This window comes from Centruroides sculpturatus, unplaced genomic scaffold (assembly GCF_000671375.1).
Source record: "Centruroides sculpturatus isolate CEXI.00-Female unplaced genomic scaffold, Cexi_2.0 scaffold8, whole genome shotgun sequence".
NCBI lineage: Eukaryota > Metazoa > Arthropoda > Arachnida > Scorpiones > Buthidae > Centruroides > Centruroides sculpturatus.
Window position 1 is genome coordinate 573,920 of NW_019384535.1, and position 27,993 is coordinate 601,912.

Consider the following 27,993-nt stretch of genomic DNA (forward strand, 5'->3'; position numbering starts at 1 on the left):
AATATTTTTTTGGTTCTATAAGCCCATGTAGTGTTGTACGGGTCTTTCCGCTCCAGTTGGCGGAGAATTCCGAGCCGCAAATCTCAATCGGTTGCTGACTGTTCGGGGCGACTGAGATTTTGTATCATTCTCTTTCTCACTGGGAAGGAAAAAAACAAAGTTTAGTATATTGTTTAATTTCTTCAACAACAGATAAAATATTAAAATTACCCGAAGAAAGGTAGTAGAGAAATTATAGTTTCTCTGTCGGGATTGTTAGTTAGGTCAGAGTTTGTCTGGAGCATCCAGTTAATAATGGAACGTAAATAATGTTGAAAGCGCCGTCGCCTCTCCTCTACAACTTTTGCATCCTGCATAATAAAACAAACATTCAGATGTAAAATCTATTGGTTAATGTATTTCCCGATTGCCTTCAAAAAATATTTACCTTGTTACCGAGAGTTTTCTTTGGTGGAAAATCAAAAGTGTTAACAATAGGATGTTTCTTTTTAAGAGATTTATGCAGGGCATAGAATTCCGCATACCTCCGATAAATATTCCATTCGTCATCCCTTATGCGAATGTATACCTAAAGCAATAAAAGTATCATTTTTGGTTACACTATAAAATTTATCAAAGGTGCTCTACCTGATAAACATGATGAAGATCCGTCGTACGACCGGCCAAGAAAGCAGACGGTATCCATATATTTATGAGTGGACGGGATGCAGCCGTCTGCGAGGATCTGTCAAATAAAACATCCAGTTAATGGTAAATAATTTTTGCTACAGATAAAAACAGTGAGGGGTCGACTTACGCATCGTAATCTGACGTTATGCTAATGTCATCATCCGATGTCTGATTATCATCCGGCAACTATAAGATTATTTATTAAATATCCTCATCTTAAAAATGGAAAAGTTAATAATCTGTCAATCCACTCACCGGACCTCTCAAGTCGACAAGCTCTTCTTTGAGTCTTCTTATACTTGCTTCTCTTTGGAGTAACAGACGATGGAGGCGTTCATTAAATTCCATTAATTCTCCATGCATTTCTGCTACCTGAAATATATTTCAAAAGCAAGACTTAAATTGTAAAAAATTAATGTCAAAAGAACAAAGATTTTTCATGTACACTTTCTTGCTCCAAAAATATTTCAAAATGGACTTAATTATTAAATCGTACTTGGACAAGTTTCTTTTCATATTCTGCAGCCTCGTACTGATGATCAATGTATATCCGAGGTTCGGGAATGGCTGGTTGTACATCTCCTATCATCCCGGATAAAGCTAAAATAGATTTTTTCAATTTATCATTGCAGGGGAAAAAAGTATTGCACACTACAAAGGAAAAGAACATACTTTCTTGAGCTTTAACACTATCTCTCTTCAACATTTGAACAGCAGCAATATACTTTTTCAGCTGATGTTTCAATAGGTCATTCTCTCTGAAAGTTAAGTAGTAAATTAAGATTTACTATTTATTTTACTCCATTATTGCTATATTAATTTACATTCTTCAAACAAAAGATTTCTCCATCTCCAACCTTTGTTACAGTAAAATATATTATATATGCTTGGTATTTTACTTTCAATTCTTACCTATTTATTTCAACTTCTCTAATTTCTAAATCTCTCCGGGAGAGATTTGTTGGAAAGGAAGAAAGCAATACTTTAGGGATAACCCATTCTCCTATGGAAAAGTTACCGGTTTGGTCCATTGGTGTTATATGCTACCGGCAATTTGAAAGTAGAATTGCACTCATAACGGCAGTGGAAAGCAGTCTGGCCATGGCCAGAACTTTCCTAAGGCTTTGTGTAATCTTAATCAAAATACAGTAAAAAGCCATTAAAACTGTTACCTACCTGGAAAGCGTTTGCAATTTAATTTCCTGCCTTTCATTCTTCTCCTCGTGCTGCTTTTTCATTTCTTCCATTTCTGCCCTAAGTCCTGCACACATTTCCATTTCCTTGTCTAACAAGTTTCTTAGAGAGCTAAAGAGAAAAATTTTCATTTTTTTAGTATTTTGAAAACATTGTGGTTACTAAAACAGTTTAAGAATTACTTATTTGTCTCTTCCAGTTCATCTTTTCTGTGTAAGACAACCAAAAGAGCTTCCCTGAGTTCGTCTACAATTAGAAAAATTAAAAGACTTAACAAAATTCATAAAAAATTTTTATATTACTTTGATATTTCTAAATGAAACGGTTACCGTTACTCATGCTTAGCGTTTCACTTCTGCTTCTGGGTTCTGATGGTTTTCTATTTGCCAGAATCACTGCCGAGTTGAGGGAAGTTTGAGAAGACGGTCCAACCGTTCCCCAATTTGTGCCCCTCTGGGCAACCGCCAGAGCGGCCGCGGCGTTTTCGGTTTCTTCTCCATAGCTCGGTATTGACACGGAATCTTCTAGGCAGAGTTTTAAATGAGTTGCTTAATTACAAACAAATAACTACGGCAGATTATACTAATAATTTAAACTTGAATGACATTTCTTCACTAAATCTCGACTTTGAAATTCATAAAATGTAGAAGCCGAACTATGTCAAGAGGGAGAAGCAACATCCTTAAAAGAGAGGAAAGGAAAAATGCAGAGTTGAGATAAATAAAGTCATGGAAAGGGCTTACGGCTGTATTCTAAAGTTCTTTCTGCTGAAGGCAGGTTGCACAGAAAATATTTTAAGAAAGACAGAAGAGATAGACAAGTGGAAGATGAAGCTAGCAAATGAAATAGTTTGAGAAGGAAAGAAAATAGAGAATTAGGTTTAATTAATTATTTTAAGACAAGGAAAAGATATTGTTATAAAAAAAACAAGGAAACAATACCTGATGGTATTAAAAATATAATATTACAAGCAGGGAGCAGAGAAGCATTGACATTTAAAATGAAACCCAAGAAGAAGATTGAGAAAATATGAAAAGAAAAGAAATGGAAGCGAAAATTCCTTCAAGCTTTCCGTCTCCAGAGTTATTTAGTTTGTAAGACACAAAGAAAGGTGACTGATTAGAATCGATTTGGAAAGAAGATATTTAAAATTTGTTTAGAAAGTACTTACGAAAAACATTGGAAGCAATAGTTGACAGGAAAACTTCTCTAGGAAGTTGTGAGCAAGTGGTCTGGGATTTAAGGAACATTCCAAAACAAAATAGGTGAAATCTATTTATGTTACATTACAAAAGTTTCTATCCTTCAATAGTGACAGAGGAAGTTTACGAGATAACAATGATAGCCTTAAAGAACCATTTTCCAGTATCAGTGAAGGACAGTAAGTTTTAGGAAGTTAATGGTAATTGTATTAAACAATTGCATTTTGTCCTTGATGAGCTTATTACACTCAGAAGGTAGGATTATCACAAAATCCATTGTCAGAAATAGTAATTCAAGAGAATTTATTTATATAAGCTAGTTCCTCTGAGCGTATGTAGCCGCTAACTTACATTTAATTTGTCAAGGAGAGCTTACAGGTATAGTACACACATCGCAAATTTAAAACTAGTTAGATGTGAGAAAAGTATATAAAGGGTCACATTCCCATAAAAAGATTATAGAACAGATACAGGATAAGGTGGAAAAAAGAGGGATGCTAAAAAGAAAGGAGGAAGAATAACGGAAAAATAGATAATAGAATGTATAAGATTATCAGCAGATGCATGAAGCAGACACAGAAGAATTTAATATATGAGAAAAGAAAGGTATTTGAAAGAATAAGAAATGAGAAAGGTAGAATTTCATATCTAAAATAATAGGAAGCATGTGCAATGAAGATAGAAACAGTTATATAGAGTTATACAATTAACATATTGGAAACTAGGATGTAACATTGAAAAGATATGAGGAGAGGATAGTTTACAAGCATAAGGACAATGGAACAATCATACATTTATGTAGTACACTTAAAGTAATAAGTAGTAAAAGAGAATGATGCTGACAAGTTTTGTAAAGTAATGATGGTGGGAGACGTCCCTAAAAATTAAGTTTAGTGGTTACAAAGTAATAGGAAACCAACTGGAAAGTCCTAATGGCTATTTAATGTTTACTTGAAGTGATTTTGTGTTAGTGTAGAGTGAGTTTAAAGGAGTAAAGGATTAAGAAGAGAAGAGAAGAGAGAACAAATTTAATATTATTCTTTTAAAGATTTGAAGATGTTTGAAAATAAGTTGTTTTAATTAGAATGTTTCTTATGGTTGATGACAAAGTTAAAGCTTGAAAATTTTTCAATAGTTTGAAAGCCCGCAATTCTATTTAAGTACGTTATCAGTTACAGTTTGGCATTGCTTCTGAAACCAATATATTTCCATTTTTAACAACAAATATACTATTCAGCTTAAGATCCATTATCAAAATAAAATATAGTTTTACATAAGATTTTGCTCCTTCATATATTATGCTTTGCGATAAACCTGTTAGAACTATTTTCAAATCAAATTAAGAAATATTTGTTTAAAAAAAAATCTGTATAATCTGCTTTGATTACTATTTTAAAAATAAATATGACATTCATGGGATTAATTTGCAAAAGAAGCTTACCTGAAGATTGAATATCATCACCTTGATTTAATGGAATTAATTCACCAATGGAAGCGTTATCTATTGGTGTTAATATCGTTTTGGAAGGGAGACTATCAAGTATAAAATAATTAATATAAATTTAATAAATATCATTCTAATTATTTAATCAAATTACCCATTTTCTACGTTTGACACATCATCTTTGGTCGACAAATCTTGGACACGAAAAGATGGAATGTCTTGATCGGAATCAATGTTACCATTAATCAACTTATCACTATCCTCCGATTTGTTTTCTGAAGAAGCAAGAACCGAAATTACTTCTTCGGATTTCTTTGAGATGTTTTTATCTAAATTAACAAAAATCCATCAGTCTAATTTCAGAGAATGATAAGCTTCTTTTATAACATTACCTGAATCTTTAGAGAACCTTTGGTTAGTATCGTCAGTCATGACCGAATCTGTGAGAGCACCAAAATTACCATTATAAACAACTGGAGAAGAAAGACATGTTGGGGGTGCACTGCTGTAGGAAGGTGGAAGACTCACATTTCTAAAAATAATTTTGTAGAATGTTTTTATATAATTTAAACTCAGTATAATTATAAATAAAATTTCAGCTCCGAATGAGGTGGTTGGGACTCTCGTGCCCATAAGAGTGAAAATGTCAAACTGACAGTTTACATATGACCCTTTATGAGATATAACTCCTCTGAAATTAGCCTATCAGGAATTTTGAAGACCTTCAAAAATGGGGTAAAGTTTAAAAGTGGAAAAACATCAAACTATTTCACCAAACAATGCTAAAAATCAACTGTTTTTCACTTCACTACAGACAGCTAAAAGCTCATAAAAAATAAGAAACACCACCATTGCACACTATTACTACTGGGACATAATCAGAGTCACACTGCTTGCTCTGTTAAGCCTATCATGGGTCCAGAAAGGCTGATTTTGGGATGTTATAGCTTGCAAAGGGTCATATGTAGACCATTTTTTACTCCTATGAGCTTGGTCTACAGTTTTGATAAGGTCCCAACCATATCATATCAGAGCTGCAACTTTATCTAATTATATGTAAGAAGTTAAGAAGTATAAATTCAAATTTTCTCACTCATATTCATTTTCTCTCAGGTCATTATCATCAAATGATATAACTTGCAAGCTTGGTTTTTTTCTCTTCCTCTTCTTTCCACCTAAGAATTAATTAATAAATTAAAAGATAAGTAAATTAGAATTACTGCTCACTAAATCTGAAATATCATCTTAATGCAAACAGCTTACCAGAATGAACACCAAGAGATTTTGCAATTATGGGTAATGGTTCATCTAAAACTTCTTCAGTATTGTTAATGGTAATTTTATTTTCCACGCGATTATAGTCAAAAATGTCCAGATCCGGATTGTCAATGTTGATTGCAAATAATATAGAGCCCAGACCTATGTAAAATTCCAATAAGTAATAAATTTTATGTCTAAGGTAACTATTTTTTTATACAAAATTTTTAAATTTTAAGTTAAGTTTTCTTGTGTATGTTTCAAACCAAATATAAATATACAATAGGTGATGCAATATATGTGACTACTAATGTATATATTAAAGAAAATTAAAAATGATCACCTGCAGACATCATGGGCAGCATACTGCTCCTTTCTTGGTCCATCAAGAATGCCCAGTCTTCATAAAACTGACTATAAATAAATAATTATATAAAAAAACATTTGAATCATCATTAATAAGTTGGTAGGACAAGTGAATTACCTAATGTGAGTGGCATCAGCAAGCATCATATGCATGTATCGTTCCAGAGAACGTTCATTAAGTGCAGATCGGAGCCAAGCCCGGCCTCTTCCGACATCGGTGGAAGTATTTTTTAACATCAGGTACCTCTCGTATTCGTGTTTATTGAGTATCGTTCTCACAAAATGCCAGAAAGCTGCAAAATAAAATTTGCATAATTTAATTATAAATATCATAAACTTCCCTCGATAGTAATTAATTCGAATAAGTTACCTGGCTCTGATTCCAAATTTTTAAGGTTTAATCCTTTCATTATCTCGGTAACCTGTCTGAAAAATATTTCTTTCAATACATTTAAATAGTTAAAAAGAGGGGGCTTTTTAACATTCAATACAGTACAGTGAGTCTCTGTAGTCTGTCACATCCAGTAATCAATATTCTACATGGCAGTGTCCATGAAAAGACACTGATGTATGTGTACACTTTTTTTTTTTTTTTTTTTGTAAAAGTTGGCAGTTAATAGGCACTCTCATATGTATACTGTCAGTTGCTAGTTCTTTGTTGCACATCCTGTTACGATCAATATTAAGGTATTATTTTGTGTTTGTCAGATCACATATTTGAATCCTGCTCAAGGACGGATGTTTGTACTTTCGCAGAGTACACAAATCATGCATTCTATTAGAAAAACTTGCTACCATTAAAATCAAAATCAATTCTCAACCTATTTCTAATGTTATAAAAAAGTAGTTAATCAACTATAAGATGCATGGAAAATAATGCAGAGTGAAAAAAGTATATACAGTAGAGCGTCGTTTATCCGAATCAATTGGGGACTGGGGTTGTTCGGATAACTTATTTTTCGGATAACCAATTATGTACCAAAAAATATATTAATTTATCCCGTGTTGAAATTTTTCTCCGTTGCATGTCGCTTCGAATTTTCTTTGATGTTAAGCCTAATGAAGACTATTGCATCGTTAAAAATTATTTTTTTATTTTGTACAAACAAAATAAATATATTGAAAAATATAAAAACAATAAAAATTATACTTCAGAAGTTAATTTAGTATCAAAAACGTAAAATATTTGAGTAGCCAAAGACATAGTTAAAGATTACAGCGCCACAGCACTGGCAAAAATTTAAATTTGTCGACTGGAATTCCTTCAGATAACTGACGTTTCGGATAACCGACGCTCTACTGTATACATTTTTTTTTTTTTTTTGCAAGCAAGCTTTTTATGGGTTCAGTCAGCTGTGAAGGACAGAACCCCAACAGGGTTGAGTGAAGGGAGAGATTGACAAGGTTAGTCTGAGGAAACACAGAGAAAGTGTTGGGAGGATTGAACTGCCACTATGAAGTTAAAGCAAAAGAAATGAGATTTGGTTCAAAAAGACTGAATGTAACAAAGTTTTTTTATGAATATTGGGAAGAAATGACCCAAGCTAGCAAAGTGAATCACATATTCATGGAATTGGAATATTTTTCTGGGAAAAAAAAAAAATGTTTGACTGATTTGATTTGAAAACAAGAACATTTTTTGGTTCTGGAATCTGAAGGTTGTTGTATGTTCAATTTGGATGGAAGAAATCTGAAAGGAAATATTTGTGTGTTTTAAATAAAAATTGTTTTTTTCCAATTAAATTGAGTGTGGAGGTGCATTTTGAAATGTAAACAAGGTCAGATCCATTATGGAATCCTCACTCAGAATTAGACAGATGAAGATATAAGGGATACTGCAAAACAAATCCTTATATTTTTTAGCTATATATTGTGAGAACTTCTTGTGCATGTCTGCACTGTCAAAATAACCAAGTTGATAACTACATGAGAAAACAGTTCATATCTTTTTCCAGCAAGATATTGTAATTTTTCTAATTCTTATTCTCATGATAAGTCAAAAGGGTAATGTTATATGCACTCCTATTTCTTTAGTATTGCACTTTGAACTAATTCATATACTTATATTGTAATTCTTCAGTTTCTAACAGACTAACAACATTCACCTCTGAATCCAGGACAAGACTTGTTGAAGGATGGATTGTTTGTCAGAGCTGCCTCATATGGGCCCACAATTTGTGCACTGGAGTAGATGGTGCATGAATTGTGTAATTCAACTAATTTTAACAACTAATACTTACATAATGCAAAGTAAACTATAGAACAATGTAATTTTACATTGGTTGTTTTTAAGTAATAAAAATAAGTGTTTCATTCTGCCCAGGGTTAGGGCAATTTGCAATTTTACAATGTTTAAATCTTAACAGCCAATTGCAGAGACAATATTTAAATGATGACGGCAGTTTAGAGATCGTGTAGACCGCGGTTCAGAAAAATTTCAGTGCTGAGACGGCGTTTCTTGCTTGCCACAGTTTAAACAGCAATTAGAAACAAGTTATTTGACCAACTTTCTAGACTCCATTGACAGCAGGTTTAGACACCATTTTATTTGAGTAGAAGTCGCCATATTTATTTGTTGGTTGCAAAGTTTATGTTATAATGGATATCATTCATTTAATTTAATAAATCTTGTAATCAAGACGAATCAAGAAAATTATTAATCTCAACAATTACGAAGAGAGAAAGGGTAATACAAGATCGGAATAATCCTTTAGAAATATATTCCAAAGACAAATTTTGAATTTGGTATAGATTTTCTAAATCTGGATTTGTTCGTATTTTAAATTGTATTGAAGATGAAATTAAGCATCTAGATCAAAGAGGATTGCCATTAACTACAGAACAACAGTTGCTGACAACATTACAATTTTATGCCACTGGAAGCTTCCAGAGGGTAGCTGCTGATCTTATTGGCATTCATGTCTCTACTGTATGCAGGTATCTATCAAACTACCATTAAATAAATTTAAAAAGTTTTTGTATAGTGATAGAGAATTTATAATAAGAATGAGGTCTTGTTTAACGAATAAGAATAAGGTTTTGCTGTGAGCAGACTGACTAGGAAACAGCAAAGAAAATTCATTCTGTATCATCTCTCATACGGTTTTTCATCCCCAGAATACAATTGTTGTAACCTTTCTCCTCAAATGCAGGATAATTTTTATAACTTCCAGGAGGACACTTTTTTCTTCTTCAGAAAAATTCCAGCATGATTTGAACACATTGTTGCCATTTTTCTGACGTCATAAACGAATGACATCAGAAAAATGATTAAATGACTCCTGAGAGAGGGAAGAAAATAAGAGTCAACGTTTTGCCGAGATTCGTTTAGATGGCGTTTGGAAATAGACAATAGTCGTCTTTGCAATGCATTTAAACCGTGGTTCAGCCAGCCAACGTCTAGATGCCATTTGGCTGTTAAAAGTTGTTTAACAGTAACCTCTGTCTTTGCAATTGGCTGCGAGGGTTCCATTCTGTCCTGGTTGCCCCCTACATATTGAAATTTTTGTTATGAATAGTCTATGTGGCAAATAAGTGGGAAAAGCAAGCAGGGAAATGGATCTACAATGGGAATTGGATCTACAACTTTACACCATATATTATATTATATTACTACTGCACTTATATTAATAATGAGTATAAATTGGTTAGTATATTATTAATATATCAACCAATAATTTTGATACTTGAATTTAGGTTAGTAAATTATTATTCACTGTAAAATTGAAGAGGTGACAAGCCTAATAAATAGTCTACATTTTTTTGTTATAGATTAATTCAGTAAATGAAATATTTGTAAAATCGATCATAATTATTGTCAGGATAATCTAATTTTGGCAAAATCTATTATACATTTCATCAAGATTAATAACTTTAAACAAAATTTAAAACAACAAAAGTCTTTCAATTCTGTAATTACATCAATTAGAAAGAATTAATCTTTAAAAAGAAATCCCAAAACATCTCAAATTTTTTCATCAGAAATTATTACTTAAGGAAATAAAATTGTCTCGGAAAATAAATTTTACCACTGGTTAGATTTTACAAACCAAATGAGATTAATTCTTTAAAGTATTATAATTATTCTGCATAATTTAATAAGTTATTAATGTGAATATTCAATAAAAGGTGAGAAAATAATGTGTGCATTGTCTGTCGATCAACTGTTACTGTTATTAAATACAATATTTTGTATTAATATTTTTATAAAAAAATACTAGTTATTAAATTTTAATTACAACCTTAAAAATTGTTTATATATATATATATATACACACACACACATACCTAAAAGCTGAATAATTCTTATTATTCCCTCTAAATCCATGCTGTAATACAGCTTCAAACTGAGTGCAGAGAGAAACAATTCTGTAAATAAAAAACAAATTAATTATAATTGTCAATTCAAATTAAGAGATTCTGTGCCAGAAAGGGAGTGTTTAGTGTTTTCTTATCCAATTTAAAAATAATACATTACCTGCTATCACTTTCAGTGGCTAATTCAGTCCTCCCTCCAAATCTGATTTGACACTAGAGAGAAAGACAAGAATATTTAAGATGCAAGAANTAACTGGTGTGTAGAAATACAAAAACTAAACAACTTTGTAAAAACAAACATTTTCCAAACACCTTCCGTGTTCTTCCTCAGGTAAAACGGCTGGATTCCTTATAACCTGAGGAAGGACACAGAAGGTGTTTGGAAAATGTTTGTTTTTACAAAGTTGTTTAGTTTTTGTTTTTCTACACACTGGTTAGAGGCTCCAGTAATACGTTTTATTTATTTATTATTCCTGTTCCTAATCAACCTTTCTCTTCAATGTTTCATATCATCATGATTAATATAAAATATATAAATCTATCTGAAAATAAATGATACTTTTCGGATCACAGAATGCCTGTTTTTTATAAAACCTAATGTATTTATTTTAAATTTGTAAAAATTAGCCACAGAGTTTTAAAATAAACAGAGTGATGGGATTTTACAGTTATTTTGACATAATTATTCAGGCAAATACATTTTTAGATATAATACAAGAATGTATTTTATGATATTCTAGATTGTTTATCTTCAAATTATATCATCATTTTAGATAAAATCGATTATTTCAAATTGAAGATCTGTCGATCAACTGTTACTGTTATTAAATACAATATTTTGTATTAATATTTTTATAAAAAAAATACTAGTTATTAAATTTTAATTACAACCTTAAAAATTGTTTATATATATATATATATACACACACACACATACCTAAAAGCTGAATAATTCTTATTATTCCCTCTAAATCCATGCTGTAATACAGCTTCAAACTGAGTGCAGAGAGAAACAATTCTGTAAATAAAAAACAAATTAATTATAATTGTCAATTCAAATTAAGAGATTCTGTGCCAGAAAGAGAGTGTTTAGTGTTTTCTTATCCAATTTAAAAATAATACATTACCTGCTATCACTTTCAGTGGCTAATTCAGTCCTCCCTCCAAATCTGATTTGACACTAGAGAGAAAGACAAGAATATTTAAGATGCAAGAACATTTAGACTCAGGAATATTTTAAATTTACCTGTTTAACAGCATCCAAAAGATGCAAGAGCAAAGTCTGTCTTTCTTCTTCATAAGATTTGGATGATTCGCCTGTTTTAAATTTATACAAAATGTTTTATTCATAAACAATTTGAGAAACAAAAAAATTAATTAATAATTCATTATTGATTTTTAGCAATGTCTTTATTATAATATTGAATGAAGAAGTCAATTTTACGCAATATCTTCATTTGTTCCATACGTGCAAAAAGTTGAAAATCGAGATATGCAGTATCAACTAACAATAAATTCCTAACAATGACAGCTAAATAGCTTTTGTTTCATACCACTACTGTGAACTTACAGGTCTATCACTTTACGCAAAATTTTTGGATTGAGTCCAAGGATGCTAATCTCCGAGAAGTACCACTTTACTCGGAATTAAATGATGTAATCTTAATAGAGAAAGGCAATTACCCACATGTGACATTAATAAATAATGGCAATTTGCTAGACACTTATAATCCTCCTCAAAATTTAGTAATAAATTTACTTTATTTCTAAGAAGAATAAAGGAAAGTTATATTCAGCCAAATTTGGCGCATGCGCCACGGTTTGGCCACCCCTGATCTAGATCAAAGAGGATTGCCATTAACTACAGAACAACAGTTGCTGACAACATTACGATTTTATGCCACTGGAAGCTTCCAGAGGGTAGCTGCTGATCTTATTGGCATTCATGTCTCTACTGTATGCAGGTATCTATCAAACTACCATTAAATAAATTTAAAAANAATATTCTAAACATTAAAATTATATAAAATAAATTTATTATTATTCCGATTGACAAAAAACAAATATTTTTAAAGAGAAATTTGGTAATTCTAAACTAACTAATTGCGCAATTTGATTAAGTTTCAAGTTGTGCTTTATTAAGTAGATTACATTTGCTATTTCCTTAAACACACAGACAAACATACATGTAACAGTTTACATAGAAAGTTTACCTAGTAATTATACAATCCTTAAGTTTTAAAAAATGATTTTAATATATTTTACTCTTCTAATAAAAGATTTTAAATATCAGATTAGTTGTGCATGATGATACACCACCTCAAAACTCCTTTTAATACTGGCAATTTCCAAATAAATGAAATTTTATAAAATTAAAGGATGTTAAGTTTACTAACAAGTGCAAAAGTACAAAGTATACTTTGTATTTTTCATTTAAATCTGTATAAGAGGTATTATTACAACTTTCAACCCCTAACAATTCATTCTATCTATCATCGAATAAAGATAAAATACAGAATTGACATTTGGAAATAGAACACTGCAATATATCATCCATATCTAATTACACTTGACACGAGGTAAAATTATATATCTTTATATTATCTATTTTCACTGACATACTTGAAAAGACCTTCGGAAAATGTGCACACAATATAATTTAATACTTCGATAGTGTTGGACACATCTTCAAAGACAACAAATTTATGTAATTAATATAATAAAAGCTATTTTTATTTCTGTATTATATAAAAATACAAAATATAAAGTCTTTGGAAGCAGGTTTGGGACCCTGAAATTGCTCTCAAAGTCATCATTTATAACCCTTGACTGATGATCAATTCCTGTTCCTATATAACTTCTTCATGCATACTGGAGTATGTATAATAAATAAATAAAACGTACTTACTCGAGCCTCTAACTGGTGTGTAGAAATACAAAAACTAAACAACTTTGTAAAAACAAACATTTTCCAAACACCTTCCGTGTTCTTCCTCAGGTAAAACGGCTGGATTCCTTATAACCTGAGGAAGGACACAGAAGGTGTTTGGAAAATGTTTGTTTTTACAAAGTTGTTTAGTTTTTGTTTTTCTACACACTGGTTAGAGGCTCCAGTAATACGTTTTATTTATTTATTATTCCTGTTCCTAATCAACCTTTCTCTTCAATGTTTCATATCATCATGATTAATATAAAATATATAAATCTATCTGAAAATAAATGATACTTTTCGGATCACAGAATGCCTGTTTTTTATAAAACCTAATGTATTTATTTTAAATTTGTAAAAATTAGCCACAGAGTTTTAAAATAAACAGAGTGATGGGATTTTACAGTTATTTTGACATAATTATTCAGGCAAATACATTTTTAGATATAATACAAGAATGTATTTTATGATATTCTAGATTGTTTATCTTCAAATTATATCGTCATTTTAGATAAAATCGATTATTTCAAATTGAAGATAAGTTGACTAAGAAATAATAAGGGGAAAACATAACTTAAAAATTTTATTAATATGGTAGCCCTCGTTATATTAACTGTTCAGATATATTGCAAATTTTTGTTTTCCAAATATAAAAATACTTTAGCCGATAATCAGTTACCATTGAATTTCTACTGGCAAAGAAATTTATTTCATCATTGATGACGAAATTACCATTGTACAAAGTACAATCCACAAGAAGCAAATTGGCACAGAGATTGGAAATAGACAAAACAGACAGATAGATAGATACAGCACTCATTTGGTTTGTCTTCTGACACGAGCAATATAACAAGAAGCTACTCTATATTTTTATAATTGTGCTGTCATCAGAGGGAAGTTTTAACTTTTTGCACATTGATGTGGATGAGAGTCTCAAGATAAAGTTCAACTTCACCATAAGACTTATGTTCTAAGGTATAAAATAAGAATAAAATATGAAAAAATTTAAATTGTTTTATCAAAATCTTTTTTTATTTTTTAGAAGTAAAAACTATTCAATTTTTATCTGATGTCAAATGCAACCAGATATAAAATATAATGGATAATAAATCATTAATATTTTAGTCACATAATCATCACAAATAGTTCTATCAGCACTGACAATACTGTCAGATACAAAAATATATTACTTATTTAATTTCGAAAAACTAACGAGATAAAAGTTCATATTGATGTATGAAATACAAAATTTGTAAAAGCTTAAAGTAACATTGAAAAAACTTTAATGTTCCATAATCTACAAGTAAAATTTTTCAGTGAAAAATTATGATGGATGAACTGATTTAAGTAATGCACTTTTAACAGTGGGTGAAGTTAAAAGAATGATTTTTGATCCAATTAATGGCCATGCTCAGATGTGGAAAGTTGAAAATGGAATGCTATTGTTAGAAGAAAAGGATAAAGGAATAGACTACAATATAATAAATATCAAGAAGAAGGAATCCCTTCCTTCTGCCTGACAATATCTCCTTACACTTTCAACTCAACCATCACCATAATAGCCCACCGCTCACTCATTTATTGTATTGGGATCTATCTCTGTCCTTTCCTTTCAACACTAGCATTCCACTTTCAACTTTCCATGCTTGAGAATGACCTGTTAACAAATTAGAAATACAGTAGAGCCTCGATTATTCGACACCTCGGTTAACCGACCATCCTAGTCGGCAAATTTCAAATGTCCGCTAGTGATGTGGCGCTACAATATTTGGCTATGTCTTGGCTACTTTAATATTATTTTTACGTGTTTTAGCTGGCAACACTTATTCGACCATGAAAGGGAGCCAGTATTTAAACAAGGCTTAATTTTCTAATTTTTAACGATACAATAGCGACGATTATTATTTTAAAAATTTTTGTTAGGCTTAACATCGATGAAGTAAGTTAATAGCGATATACTAATATACTAATTACATGGGATATAATAATATACTACACTAACAATGGATTTTTTCATACTTTTCGGTTATCCGACTTTTCAATTATCCGACCAACCCCAGTCCCCAATTGAGTCGGATAATCGAGGCTCTACTGTATTATCATTCTTTTTGCTTCCCCACTGTTGAAGGGCATTAATTAATTTGGGTGAAAAATTATTTTCATCTACAGGGTAGCAATGGTAATACTACTCTAAACAGTCAGCAGTTTCCTATTGTAAAAACACAACAGATAATTAAATTAAATTGTTTCCTTGGTAGAAAATCAATATCAATTTCATTTTCCAAGCATACTTAATTAAAACAATACTGATTATTTAAAAGTTTTATAAATTAAATGATAAATTAATAACTTATTTTTTAATTGTACTTAAAGCTTTATATTATTAATAATACAATTTTAAAGTAGTTCAAGGATTTTATTTTTTTACGCATAATATGCAAAATGTAAAACAGTTACATCATCACTTTAGTGTCAAATAACTGATAAATTGCAAAACTTTAGCGAAAAGCAATAATTTTATACATTTGATTACTCAATAAAATAACAGCTATTAATAATGTATGATAACAAATTAAAAAAGTTTAAAGAAATTTTTTACTGTAAAATATTTTCTTTATTGGAGCTTGCTCACATTAAGTAACAATTTCTCTAGTAATTTCAGGAGAGTCTAGAAGAAACGTCGTCAAGCTAGCTCAATAGCTATCATCTAAATCTGTTCACATATGACCGGATTCTATCTAAGACAGTCGACACTCCACCTCTAACTTCCTTACCTCTTATGAATCCAGATGTACGTGAACAGATTTAGGTGACAGCCATCAAGCTCTTTTGTATCTCCCGATGACGGCTGGACTTCCCAAAATTACTAGAGATATTACTTGATACCAGAAAGCTTCAATAAAGTAGATATTTGTTTTTATTTTATGAACTTATTTTAAGTAATAAAAAAAAATTGAGTTTTTTAACCAAACCTGATTGTAAATAACTAAAATTAACTGAAAATATTCTATTAATAACTACATTTAAATTAAAATAAAAATTGTTAGTACTTAATTATAAGCAGCAATACATACATTTTGACTGCTTTCTCAGTAAAAATTAATACAAATTTTAATAATTTGAAAACTGGTGTTAAAATCAGACGTCAGAACAGATTTAAATTGGGCTTCAAGTACTTTCACTTGCAGTATTGCAGACTTTTAATTTTTATAAATTTTATTTGTATACATGTATACATATAGACACAAAAAAGACTTCTTAAATTAATCTGCAAAGACATTTTATTAGGATTTTTTAGAAAACAAAAATTTAACTTTGTTTATTGACAAAATAATATATATATATATAATTATAGCTTTTCCTTATTCTCATAGTAGTCATAACAATCAATGATGTTAAGATAGTTGGAACACTCTTTGAACTGTACATGAAAATGGATTTTAAATTTTGAAAATTTTTAGACTATCATCATCAACTGATGTTAAAAAAGTATTCATTTCCAATCATATGAATAATAAAATTCTCTAATAATTATATTGCAAAAGATGCTGCTGCTTAAGCCATTGTCTATAAAAGATAGAAAGACAATCAATCATTCATACTGTAGAGTTAAATCTCTATAAATATTAACAATAAATCTTAAAATTATGTAAAATATAATAATAATAATTAAAAAGACAAACCATCCTATTGATATACATTATCACAAAAAAATATATAAAAATAATAATTTATTGGGCTGCAATTTGAAAAAGTTGTAGACATAAATTTCCACTGTTGCCCGTCCTTCCTTAATCTCGAGAATGGAGTTAGACAAAAGCCAAGACCAGATACAGAAAGCTTAGGAGCAGGTGGCCCCGATTAACTATATGTGAACTTCCGATGCTTTAAAAATTTCCCCTGAAATGAATTAGATAGACAACTGGCAAAACTCTATTGCTAGCAAGAAAGTATGATGTACAGGGGCAAGCACTGCTAATTTGAGATGGAGAGCATATATTTAACTTAAATAAATGAAAGATATGATTAAAAATTGCCCGGCATTGTGATGATGTCACAATAAATAATTGCTCATTCTTATTAAAACAGGGAAAATTACTAGGTCATTATTTAATCATACTTTAGGGTAAGATTGGACAATCTCCTAGTACTAAAGTAACAGAGTTGCATTGTTCTTACATATTATTAGTCTATATTTTTACATATGTAAAATTGTCCATGTTAATTTAACAAGTTCACAAGCTGATATCAATGTTATTTGAATAACTTTGGATCTAATTATACAAATATTTTATTCATTAATTAATAAACTAAATTTTACAACAAATAACAGACAAATAAGCGCCACTTGTAATCGTCCAATGCGCCAAATTTGGCGCATGCGCCACGGTTTGGCCACCCCTGATCTAGATCAAAGAGGATTGCCATTAACTACAGAACAACAGTTGCTGACAACATTACAATTTTANATAGAAAAAATATGACATGACAGAAGAGCAGCAAAGTGAGGAAGAAAAGAACTTCACTGGCTGAAGATTTTCAATTGATCAAGATGGCTCTAAGAAACATAGAAAAATATAGGTGCATTTTGGAAGCAATACAATTTGTTGCTACAGACAAATTTGCAAAGACAAATACACAATTATATCAAACTATAAATAAATGAATTTTTGAATGAATGAAATTGAAGAAAGATTTATTTGCATGCTTAATCATACTACTGTATAAATAAATTCTATTTTATGTAATCAGTTAGCTAAACTGATAACATTAAGCAGGATGTTAAATAAAAAAAAAAAACTACAATTAGTAGAAATTCTCATTTCATTCACTCTGACATTAAAACAACATGTTGAAACAATTAAAAGATATTAGATGAAAATTTATTAATTATAACAGATATAATCAATTATAAACCAACCGAGCTCCATAATGGCGATTGGTTAATTTATTATTAATACATCGGGCTTAGTGACATTTACATGTAGATACAATTAATTAATAGCATTTATTAGTTTTATTAATGTTATTACATAAACATTTATGATTTTAGCCATTGCCAAAGGAAAATCTTTTTTATGTTTTACATATTGATGCAAGTAAGAGCCTACATAAAAAGACTCTGCCATAAGACCATTTGTTCCTGAGGTGTGAAAAGAACAAAAGAAGAAAGATAAAAAAGATTTTGTGAATTGTCTTAAGGATCGCTGATAGTGTAAAAATGAAACGGCGGAAAGACTGACAGAAACAAGGTTCTCACCTTTGTGAAAATGTCGTATTTTTTATAATTTTATTAAATCTGTTTTCTTCTGTTAATTTCTTATGAAAATTTTTAACATTTTCTTGTAAATTTTAAATAATTAGTACTTTATCCAGTATTATTTGCTTGCTGTTTTTTTGGAGTACTATCTACAACAGCAATGGCAAACCTTTTTGCAAAGGTGGGTCACAATTGAATTCAGTAACTCCAAATTGCAGGTCAAATATTTAACCCTTAACTGGTTTTATGGGGGCCGCGCGCACCACGCATCATATTTTTACAATTTTCTACAAATCTAAATATCATGCGCAGCTGCCATTTTATGTAATCTCATTACGTCGCGACTCTTAGCGAGTGCCAAATGTTCGGCCGTGTAGCACTTACAAGGGTGGAGCTACGTACCTTCTGGGGGCCGCGCAGCCCCCACGATACCAGTTACGTTGGTTTTTTGTGGAAATGTGTTTTTATGTTTTTTTTTATTTTTACAATTATTTTGCAAAGATATCTCAATCTTGCATCAAAAATTCAAAATGACTACCAAAGAATCATTTGAACTGCTAATAGATGATAATATTATACAAATTGCTAGATCAAGCCGAAATCTCCTGAAAAGAGTATGTTGTCATTTTGTGCTGGAAAAAAAGATGGTAAATATGCTACTAAGTGCAACAGTTGTTTGAAATTTATTTGCAAAGTGCATAGTACTACAAAAATACTATGTGATAACTCTCAAGACTGAACTACGTAATTGCGTTAAAATGTTCCTGAGTCTTAAAAATAGAAGTGATTATATTACCTGTGGTTTTTTAACAAATGATAGTTAGAGGCTATAAGAGATACTTTTTTATAAGATTAGTTTCTTAAGAATAAGAAAAAAAAATATCTTTGGTAAAAACTTACAATAGGGTAGATTTTTGTATTGTTAAAAAAAGCATACACCAAAAGTTGTAACAATTTTGTGATCTCTTGTAATAATTAAGTAAAGAAAATTATATAAATAAATAAAAGTTGATTATACTAAAGAAGGGTTCCATTTAGCATTTATGCACTTTTGAACTGTCACATTGTTAAACTTGCTCTCTAAAGGCAAATTTTGCTTGGGGGCTGCGCAGCCCCCATGATACCAGTTATGATTGTAAAATTTACGAAACCAGTTAAGGGTTAAATTTAGTAATTTAAAAAGTAAATAAAATAAAATTACATACATAGAAAGAAAATAAAAATGTGATAACAACAGAAACAAATACAGTATTTCATTTAACGGGAAAAACTGTTGTAATGGTAATTTTTCTGAAAAGGTCAAGACTTTTCACAACAGCTTTAGGACCCTGCTTTCACACTACATATAAAAAAGTAATAGTTTTTTAAAATTTTGCATAATTTATTAAAATTTAATACTTTCTACACATTGAATGTGGATACCTTGAAATCAAGAACTGACAAATACAAAACACTTTACATCAAAGGAGGACGACATTATACAGTAGACCGCCCTATAATATGGTAGATATGTTCCATTTTATATGAATTTGTGTTTTACAATCACTTAAATACATGAGCCAATTACAGCCCGACATGTATGCAGTTTAGGGACTACCGCTGTTTGAGAGGTTTTCTTCCATAAAATTAACGATTCTACACTAATTTGACTCAACATTTCCAAAACACATATATTTTGGGAATAATCCATAAACTACGCTATAAACAAAAAATTGTAGGATTACTTACTAAGTGTGCACCATTTGACAATGCCATTGCTTAAGCTTGTTTTTGTCGTGGTGTGGTGCATCGAATGGTGGGCATGTGTTTTCTGATAAGTTATTTTTCTGTGAAAAATCTGCTGAACTTTGGAGACATCATTAATATAAATATAATTTTTATGGCAGTTAAATAATAAATGGTTTTTGGTAGGTCCGCTGCTCGTTTAAACTCGACAGTTTGTGCAATATCCGCTATTGGTCTAGATTTGACCAATCCTGTCGCAACACGAGTCGGCGATGACGTTTTACTGTATTATACGAGTTTCTTTTAGCATGTTTATATGAATATGATCGCAATTTTTTTGCCGTTATATACGAATCTATATTATATGAACCTGTTTTATAGGGGTGTCTACTGTACTTTGAAATGGAAACATCATTGAATCTATTTAGGTAGATTGGATGGATGATAGTGAAATGTACAAATACTTTGGACTCCAACAGGCCAAACTCACAGAACATATAAAAATAAAACAGAAACTAACTATAGAATAAAACAAAAATCTATACTAGAAAGACATTTAATGCAAAATATACATTTAAAGCAGTCAACACATCATTTCAGTCTGACATTCATTTGGAGTTATAAATTGAACACAAACAGAAGTGAAAAGAAAAACATGAACCTAACATTAACAAAAAACGAACACCACCTTAAGTTGTCAAGATGTTTTATCCAGGTTAAGCGACATTCTTCATATCTGAAAACTTTCATTTCCATTTTGGACAGATTTCTTGCTTATAGTAGACTTTAATGTAGAAAATTGCTCCATTCCAAAAGATTTTTTCCATTTAGGTCAGTTTCCATATTATAATTCCAAAACAAATGTAAATGGATAAGCACAATAAGTTTGATTTTAGAATTTTTTCTGTTTAGATTTCTGCATGGACATTAATATATAGTCATGCATGCAATTTTCCAGAGTAATGCATTTTTTTGCTGTTAGTATATAATCCATAATCATATACATACAAGGAAAATTCATTTTAAAGACAGTCAAGCCTTTCTGTTCATCCTTGACAACATCAACCAGCTTTTCCTATTATTTCAGAAGGTTCACCGCTTTATGTAAACACACAAACCCATTGAATTTCATTCCCAATTATTTTACTTTATGAAAAAATAAATTTTGAACAATCCAGCAATTCTTCCCCCGTTTACTAATGCATGTCTAACATTTTTATCGAGATCGATGATTCCCATATCAGTTCATTTACATCATTTGTATCTGTAGTGTTTGTACACTACAGTCATAATGAAAAATTCTTTCAGTTTAAATGTATATAATTAGAAAATAATATAAAAACATTATTTTTCCATTTTCACATCTATCCTTTTCACACTGCAGAAACAACAAAATTGTACGAGAGAATTAACCTTTACATCCTTGCAGACACAACTGAGTAATGCTACTGTTGCTTCATTAAAGATTAATTTTTGAAAAAGTTCAATTAAAGTAATTTAAAATTAACTATCTTATTAAGAATATAATTTAAAATTTAATTTTGTTCAATTCAAATTTATAGTACTAGTGACCTTTAGCAAAGATAATCTTAAAGATGCAATTTACATCTTTTAGTCTGGACTCTGGAGTAATTAAGCAGGAATCTAACTACACACAGATAATTTCTTTAATCGCAATAAAAGATTTCCTTTTAAAAACTTTCATTTTCAACTTTTATCAGATTTTTATCCTTTTCCTTACACATTTTCTAGCTAATTTATACTTTTTGGGTAAATTACTTATAATAATTTTTGTATTTCCTTCTACATATTTTTTTATATTTCTTAATTTTATATTATCTCTCCATTAAGTATAAAAGCATGTCTAAAAATCTATTTTATTACAATAATTTCTTCTGTCTACTTTAAAATTGAAAGAATATTTGATTTCATTTCCATGAATTATTAATGATAACATTTTACATTACCTTAAAATTAATTTCTATTTTGATATTTTTCTTGTTAAAGACATTTATTAACATTCTTCGAAACATCTATTTGATTTATATTTCAACTAAAGATTAATTTACTCATTGTTATTAAATATATGTCATAAAATAATTCCTATTCTTAATAAACTTTGTTTTGTTGGCTTACAAGAGTTTGTAAGATTAGTTATTTTGTGAAGCAGATAAAAACACTATTTACAATTGACTCAATAACAAGCAATTATTTTATTCTGACATCGTCGTAATGTCAGTCATCTATCTAACTCCTTTTGGAGAAAATACATTTCTTGCGTGTGTTTTCTAGAAATAATGTTCAAATTGATCTTAAAAGTTTACAATTTTTTAAGTATTTATACAGTAGTTATTTTAATTTATTCAAATAGTTCCTCTCAACAAGAATCTAAATATGAAAATTAAATTTATATACAGACAAATGATTGCCAGATTAAATTGAGCTATATATCACTAATATCAATACATAAATACTGAATAATTTGGCTTAATGCCTGCCTCTAGGCCAAATTATTCAGTATTTAATTATTAATAGTAACAGTAATATAGAGCGATTTAATCCAGCAATCGTTTGGCTTTAATATAACTTTCGGGCTTAGATAATTAAATAGCTTTAACTACATATTCACGTAGCTTTATATATTTAAATTAAAACATCTCATCATGTTTTGACCTAGTTCTAATAGATTGTTGTTTGCTTAAGAGTACAGGTATTCATTTGCAAAACTATTTATTGATGCATAACATTGTAAATAGACTAATATTTTAGTAAATTTAGTTAAATTACAAATAGCCTGTTTACAGTAAAAGCAAGAAATGTAAAGCCGTTAATATTCTGATATACAATTTACATTGACAAAATACTATATCATCATTACTTCTACAAACTAAAAATTAAATGAATTCTGTAACTTAGATATTTATCATTACATAGTAATGATCAATATTATTTTATGATCTGTTTCTTCAAGATGATTCAGAAGAATCATCCACCTTGAGGAATTTAGTTTAGATTTCTATTGAAGACTTCTCTATATATACTGTATATATAGCAGTGTCCCCAAACTCAACTTATATGTCATTGATGTGATTTGAGACGACAAGTTACCAAACATGACGAGTTTTGCAGAGAGAAGGCTGTTAGTCTAAATAGCAAAATTTTTGTGTAGATATTATATGTATAAAATTAAGTAAGTACTTATTAATTACATAATGATAGTAACTATTTCTGTTTCTAGTTAAATTTTAATTAAAAAACTATTGACTATTCAGTGGCATTTTGCAGTGACATCATGGAAAAAGGGTTGTATTGTTAATACAAGGAATTGGTGCTACGAATAAGTGTCACTAGTAAATAACAATAATTTACTTGAACTTATAACTCATTATTACATACACTTCTGTTTAGTGCCATACTAAATTTAATGCCAGTTTCAGAAGTGAACAAATAGTGATTCTAAATCAAGGTTTGATTGTATATCTTTACATAGGGACAGAGCTGGATTAAGAATTTAGAAGCCCTAAAAAGATTTTAGTAATGCCATATACTGTATATGAATTCAAAATATACACAATAATAAAACATAAAATAGAATTTTATTTTTCAAAATGAATGATGCCAACAAATACTTCAACTTTTTTCATTTACTCTGGAGCCTCCCATTCGTGGCCATTGGTTAAGTTGCATTGTTTGCAGTTTTGCATCACAGTATAGCAAGCAGGTTTTTACGGTGCACCCTCAGCAGCATGTTATCCTATGAGCAACAAAAGCAATTACCTGGGGTCCCCAACCAATCTTTGTTGAACTCATTACTCTACTAAGAATATCAAAATTTAAATTTGGGCCATATTCAACAACCCTAGATTGCCGGTGTGGTTCAGGAGCAGGATGCACCGGCACAGAACAAAGGTCACGTTAAAAAACAAATGAGGATACCAGGAGATTTCTCCAAAATTTCCTGAACAAAAATGTTTGAAGTCGATGCCATACATGGGGTTCCCTAATTCAAATACGCCCAAGACCCCATGAATCTATAACACACCTCTGCGACTTTTCCCCAATGGCTTAAGCACATGCTTACTTGCCTAATGGTTATTACAGCCATTCATAAAAAAATTTTTTTTAATCTGTTAATTAATACAATAAATAAAAATATGAGTTAATTTTTTTTAGTAGTTAGTTTTTCAAAATTAAAAAAATATTCTGTTTAATATTTTAATTCAATATCTATATTTTACACACAGATATAAATTAAATCATAACAGATATCAAGTCTTGTGATTTACATCTGTACATATTCTGATTATAAAACACCTAATATAAAAATTACAGGATAAGATGATAAATTGAAAATTATTGATAACAAATATTAAATCTTGCATAATTTTTAACTTTCAATCTTTGCTTTATTTAACATTTAACAAAAAATTTTATCATCTTAAAATGCAATTTCACCAAATTTTAATAATAATTTATCTAAAAAAAATTAAAAAGAATAATTTTTTAAAATGACTTACAAGTCACAATCGGGCAGATCCATTAAAAAGATAAATTGAGGTAAAGGAAGGTTGGATCAAGAAAATAGGTCAGACAATAATTTAAATTTGTTTTTTCCTATATATTATGCAATTAATTATTGTTACAGATTAAATTTCAATATTTCATTAAAAAAAAAATTTTATAACTAAAAAGAGTGCAATATTTAATGAAATGTTATCATTTAAAATACAAAATTCTCAGGTTCACATTCTGATTAGATAAATCTAACAGTTTCAAATATGAATATTAACTTATATAAGAAATTAATAACTTTGATTTTTAAATAAAACTTCCTTATAACACTCAATTCTCTAATAATACATCCCATAAATTATGATTTAAGTATTTACATTTAATAAATATAAATTAAATATGCATAAATAATATAGCCACAACAGTTAAAATTTTAAAATTTAGTATTTCTGTCATATTAAATAATTAAAAAAAAGAAAAGTTATTTTAAAATATTTCTGATCAGAAATAATAGTGAAATTTAATAATGAGAATAACAAACTTTATCTTCAAATGATGTAACAGAATGATAGAAGTATTCAGCTGACATATGCCAAATTAAAAACACTATCATCTGACTGATCCTTATCAGATACTTTTTGTTAAGAAAATTATATCTAAAATTCTGAGTTATTTTCTCTAAAGTCAACATTTAGTTTAGTATTTTTTTTTTAAATCATAACCAATATTTTTATGTTTTTGTATTTCTTATTATTAATAAAACAGAAGGGGTCTATGGCAAAGTGGAACTTCTTTCTGCTCAAAGAGCATGACAAATAAAAACAAATTGTTATTGCATCGGTAACTTGCACTACTGAATATAAATATATATGATTATATAATTAATGTTTATAACCATAACTGATTGAATAATAAAAGAATAAAAGAATTACAATTTATAAAGTAGCAATGATATAGATCAGTAGTGCCCAAACTATTGCCCCCGGGCCAAATTTGGCCCACAAAACATATTTAATACATTACTTATAAATTACAGAAATATTGTGTGAAATATATACAATATTATGAAATATTGTATTATATATAATATAATATTACAATATTANTTATAAAATATATATAATATTACAATATTATAAAATATATATAAATTATACAAAATATTTGGGTCCACCTACATATGTGAAATTGGCCCACCACTGCTATAGATGATAACAGACTAGTTAGTGATCATTAACCCAATATAAAGATAAAATTACAACAAATACACTATTCATTAGTCATATGCACATAAAATTCTGCTACTTATGTATCTAGTTTTACTTGTTAATTTGATAACAGGAAATTTAAATGACGCAATTATGAAAAAAAAAAATTTTAGTTTTCCTCTTTGTGTAAATTTGATAAAATAAAATGATCAATATTTTGTATTTAAATGGTAGATGACGATAGATTCCTTCTGCTTATCAAGTAGTAGTATATTTAGAACAAGAGAGGAAAAAATAAAATAAAATTCTATGATGTATGACTCATTGTAAGCATTGAATGTTAGTAAACTAGTTCCACTCTAATTCAGATAAGTAATTCACATAGTAGAGACTTTTTTTGTATTCATTTATACAAAATCAGTCGAACAAATGTTCAAAATGCATCTTTTGAAATTCACAAAAGCAATTAAAGCTCACAATTAAAGTACATAAATTAGAGAAAATAATTGATTAGTAAATTAAACGAAACAATAAACTTTCTGCTTCTGTCAATGACACGAAATACTGTTTAAACAAGTTTCAGGATGCATTCAGACAACACAATACTTGCAGAATGTTAATTACAGTTATTTGATGATTTTCAATGTAAATATAGATATTAACAAGTATTTATTCTTGCATATATAATTTAGAAAAATTCATACATTTGGAATCAGCTCGATAATGTTTAACAATCTGTTTTAAGCTGTTTGATTTGTTAATAATTGTTTTAATTCAAATTCAGTTGACACACGATGACTAGGATAGAAGTGTTTTAATTTAAATTTAATTGTTATATATATAATTAAGCAATTTTTACAATATTTTTTCATATAAATTGAATTACTTGGTCTAATCTTTTCAATAAAATGCATTGCATACTTAATTAAATATTTATTTGTACGTATACCTTATCTACATACACTCTTACGTAAATAACTCCTAAGGCGATGTGAAAGTTTATTTAATAACAAATAATATTTATGAATTAACCCAAAGTTTGAAGATAAATAAAGACGTACTTTCGGTACATTATTGTCTAATAAAATTTCAGTTTCCTGGCAACTAGACTCTCAGGATTTTTCCAATAAAGTTTTATAAGCAAAAGCACACCGAGAGAGTTAATGACTCCACATTCCATCCTTAAAATAGGAATGCAATAGAAAAGATGACATAAAATAGTCACTCTGTTGCGGCATAATATTGCAGAGTCCCGCCAGATAGCCACAAATGCTGACAGTAAAACATTAGAAGCATAAGGAAACAACACATGTCATTCTAATTAGATAGAGCGAAACACAAGAAAATTTAAATCTCCCATAAAACGAATCAATATCTATTAGGAAAGCATCAGTCGCGGAGCCCCACAACAGACTAAAGCTTGCATTCTTATAGAAAAGGAGTATCTAATCCATTCTCACATGCATACAGATTATTGATAAGATTGATTTAGAATTGAGCTAAGCATTAATTTTTAAATTTAATACATTAAGTCAATTCTCAGAAAACACTAAGAAACAATTGATTTGAGGGAAGTGGAGATGGTTTTTCTAGGTTTTTAAGTTGATGAAATATTGAAGAATGCTGAAATTAAAGTGAAAACAGGAAATAAATTGCAGAACAAGCATAAGAGCATCCTAAATAAACAATGGGAACATTTTATGTATTGTAACTTTACTTACTGTTTACATTCATGATTTAAAACGGCCTTTTACTCATTGAAATGTTGTAACCTGCTTAACACAAGAACACATGATGGTAAATATCCCCTTTATCAACGTTTATCTATCCGTTTTCGATGTCCTTTAGCATCACCCCGATTTCTTTCTGTTTCTCATCGCCTAACTCAATCATCAGACACGTGGGGGCAC

At 29.5% G+C, this 27,993-nt stretch overlaps 1 protein-coding gene across 4 annotated transcripts; it reads right to left on the minus strand.

Annotated features, from left to right (window-relative positions):
• Positions 1-13: 13 nt before the first annotated feature.
• LOC111623184 (sorting nexin-29-like) lies at positions 14-27,986 on the minus strand. 4 transcript variants are annotated; one of them, XM_023365670.1, is made up of 23 exons: positions 27,805-27,986; positions 11,696-11,766; positions 11,577-11,629; positions 11,387-11,467; positions 6,503-6,558; positions 6,251-6,425; positions 6,110-6,180; positions 5,773-5,928; positions 5,603-5,684; positions 4,902-5,041; positions 4,664-4,838; positions 4,507-4,598; positions 2,193-2,384; positions 2,046-2,109; positions 1,846-1,974; positions 1,342-1,427; positions 1,166-1,269; positions 925-1,041; positions 797-855; positions 628-724; positions 428-568; positions 211-350; positions 14-139 (listed from the first exon to the last, which is right to left on the minus strand). In XM_023365670.1, exons 1-23 carry the CDS (start codon positions 27,815-27,817, stop codon positions 16-18), a joined length of 2,418 nt encoding a protein of 805 aa, XP_023221438.1. In that variant the 5' UTR covers positions 27,818-27,986; the 3' UTR covers positions 14-15. The 4 variants fall into 4 exon arrangements, with proteins under 4 accessions (XP_023221438.1, XP_023221437.1, XP_023221440.1 ...); XM_023365669.1 differs by having other exon boundaries at positions 2,193-2,387; XM_023365672.1 differs by lacking the exons at positions 11,387-11,467; positions 11,577-11,629; positions 11,696-11,766; positions 27,805-27,986 and adding exons at positions 10,420-10,500; positions 10,610-10,685 and having other exon boundaries at positions 2,193-2,387; positions 6,503-6,554.
• Between the last annotated feature and the right edge of the window lie 7 nt (positions 27,987-27,993).

What these genes read in the sequence shown, in the direction of transcription:
- LOC111623184 (XM_023365669.1), bottom strand. An exon ending in ATAACGTCAGATTACGATGC is followed by an intron (nt 725 to 796) that starts GTAAGTCGACCC and finishes TTTATTTGACAG; the next exon opens with ATCCTCGCAGACGGCTGCAT. An exon ending in AGAAAACTCTCGGTAACAAG is followed by an intron (nt 351 to 427) that starts GTAAATATTTTT and finishes TTTATTATGCAG; the next exon opens with GATGCAAAAGTTGTAGAGGA.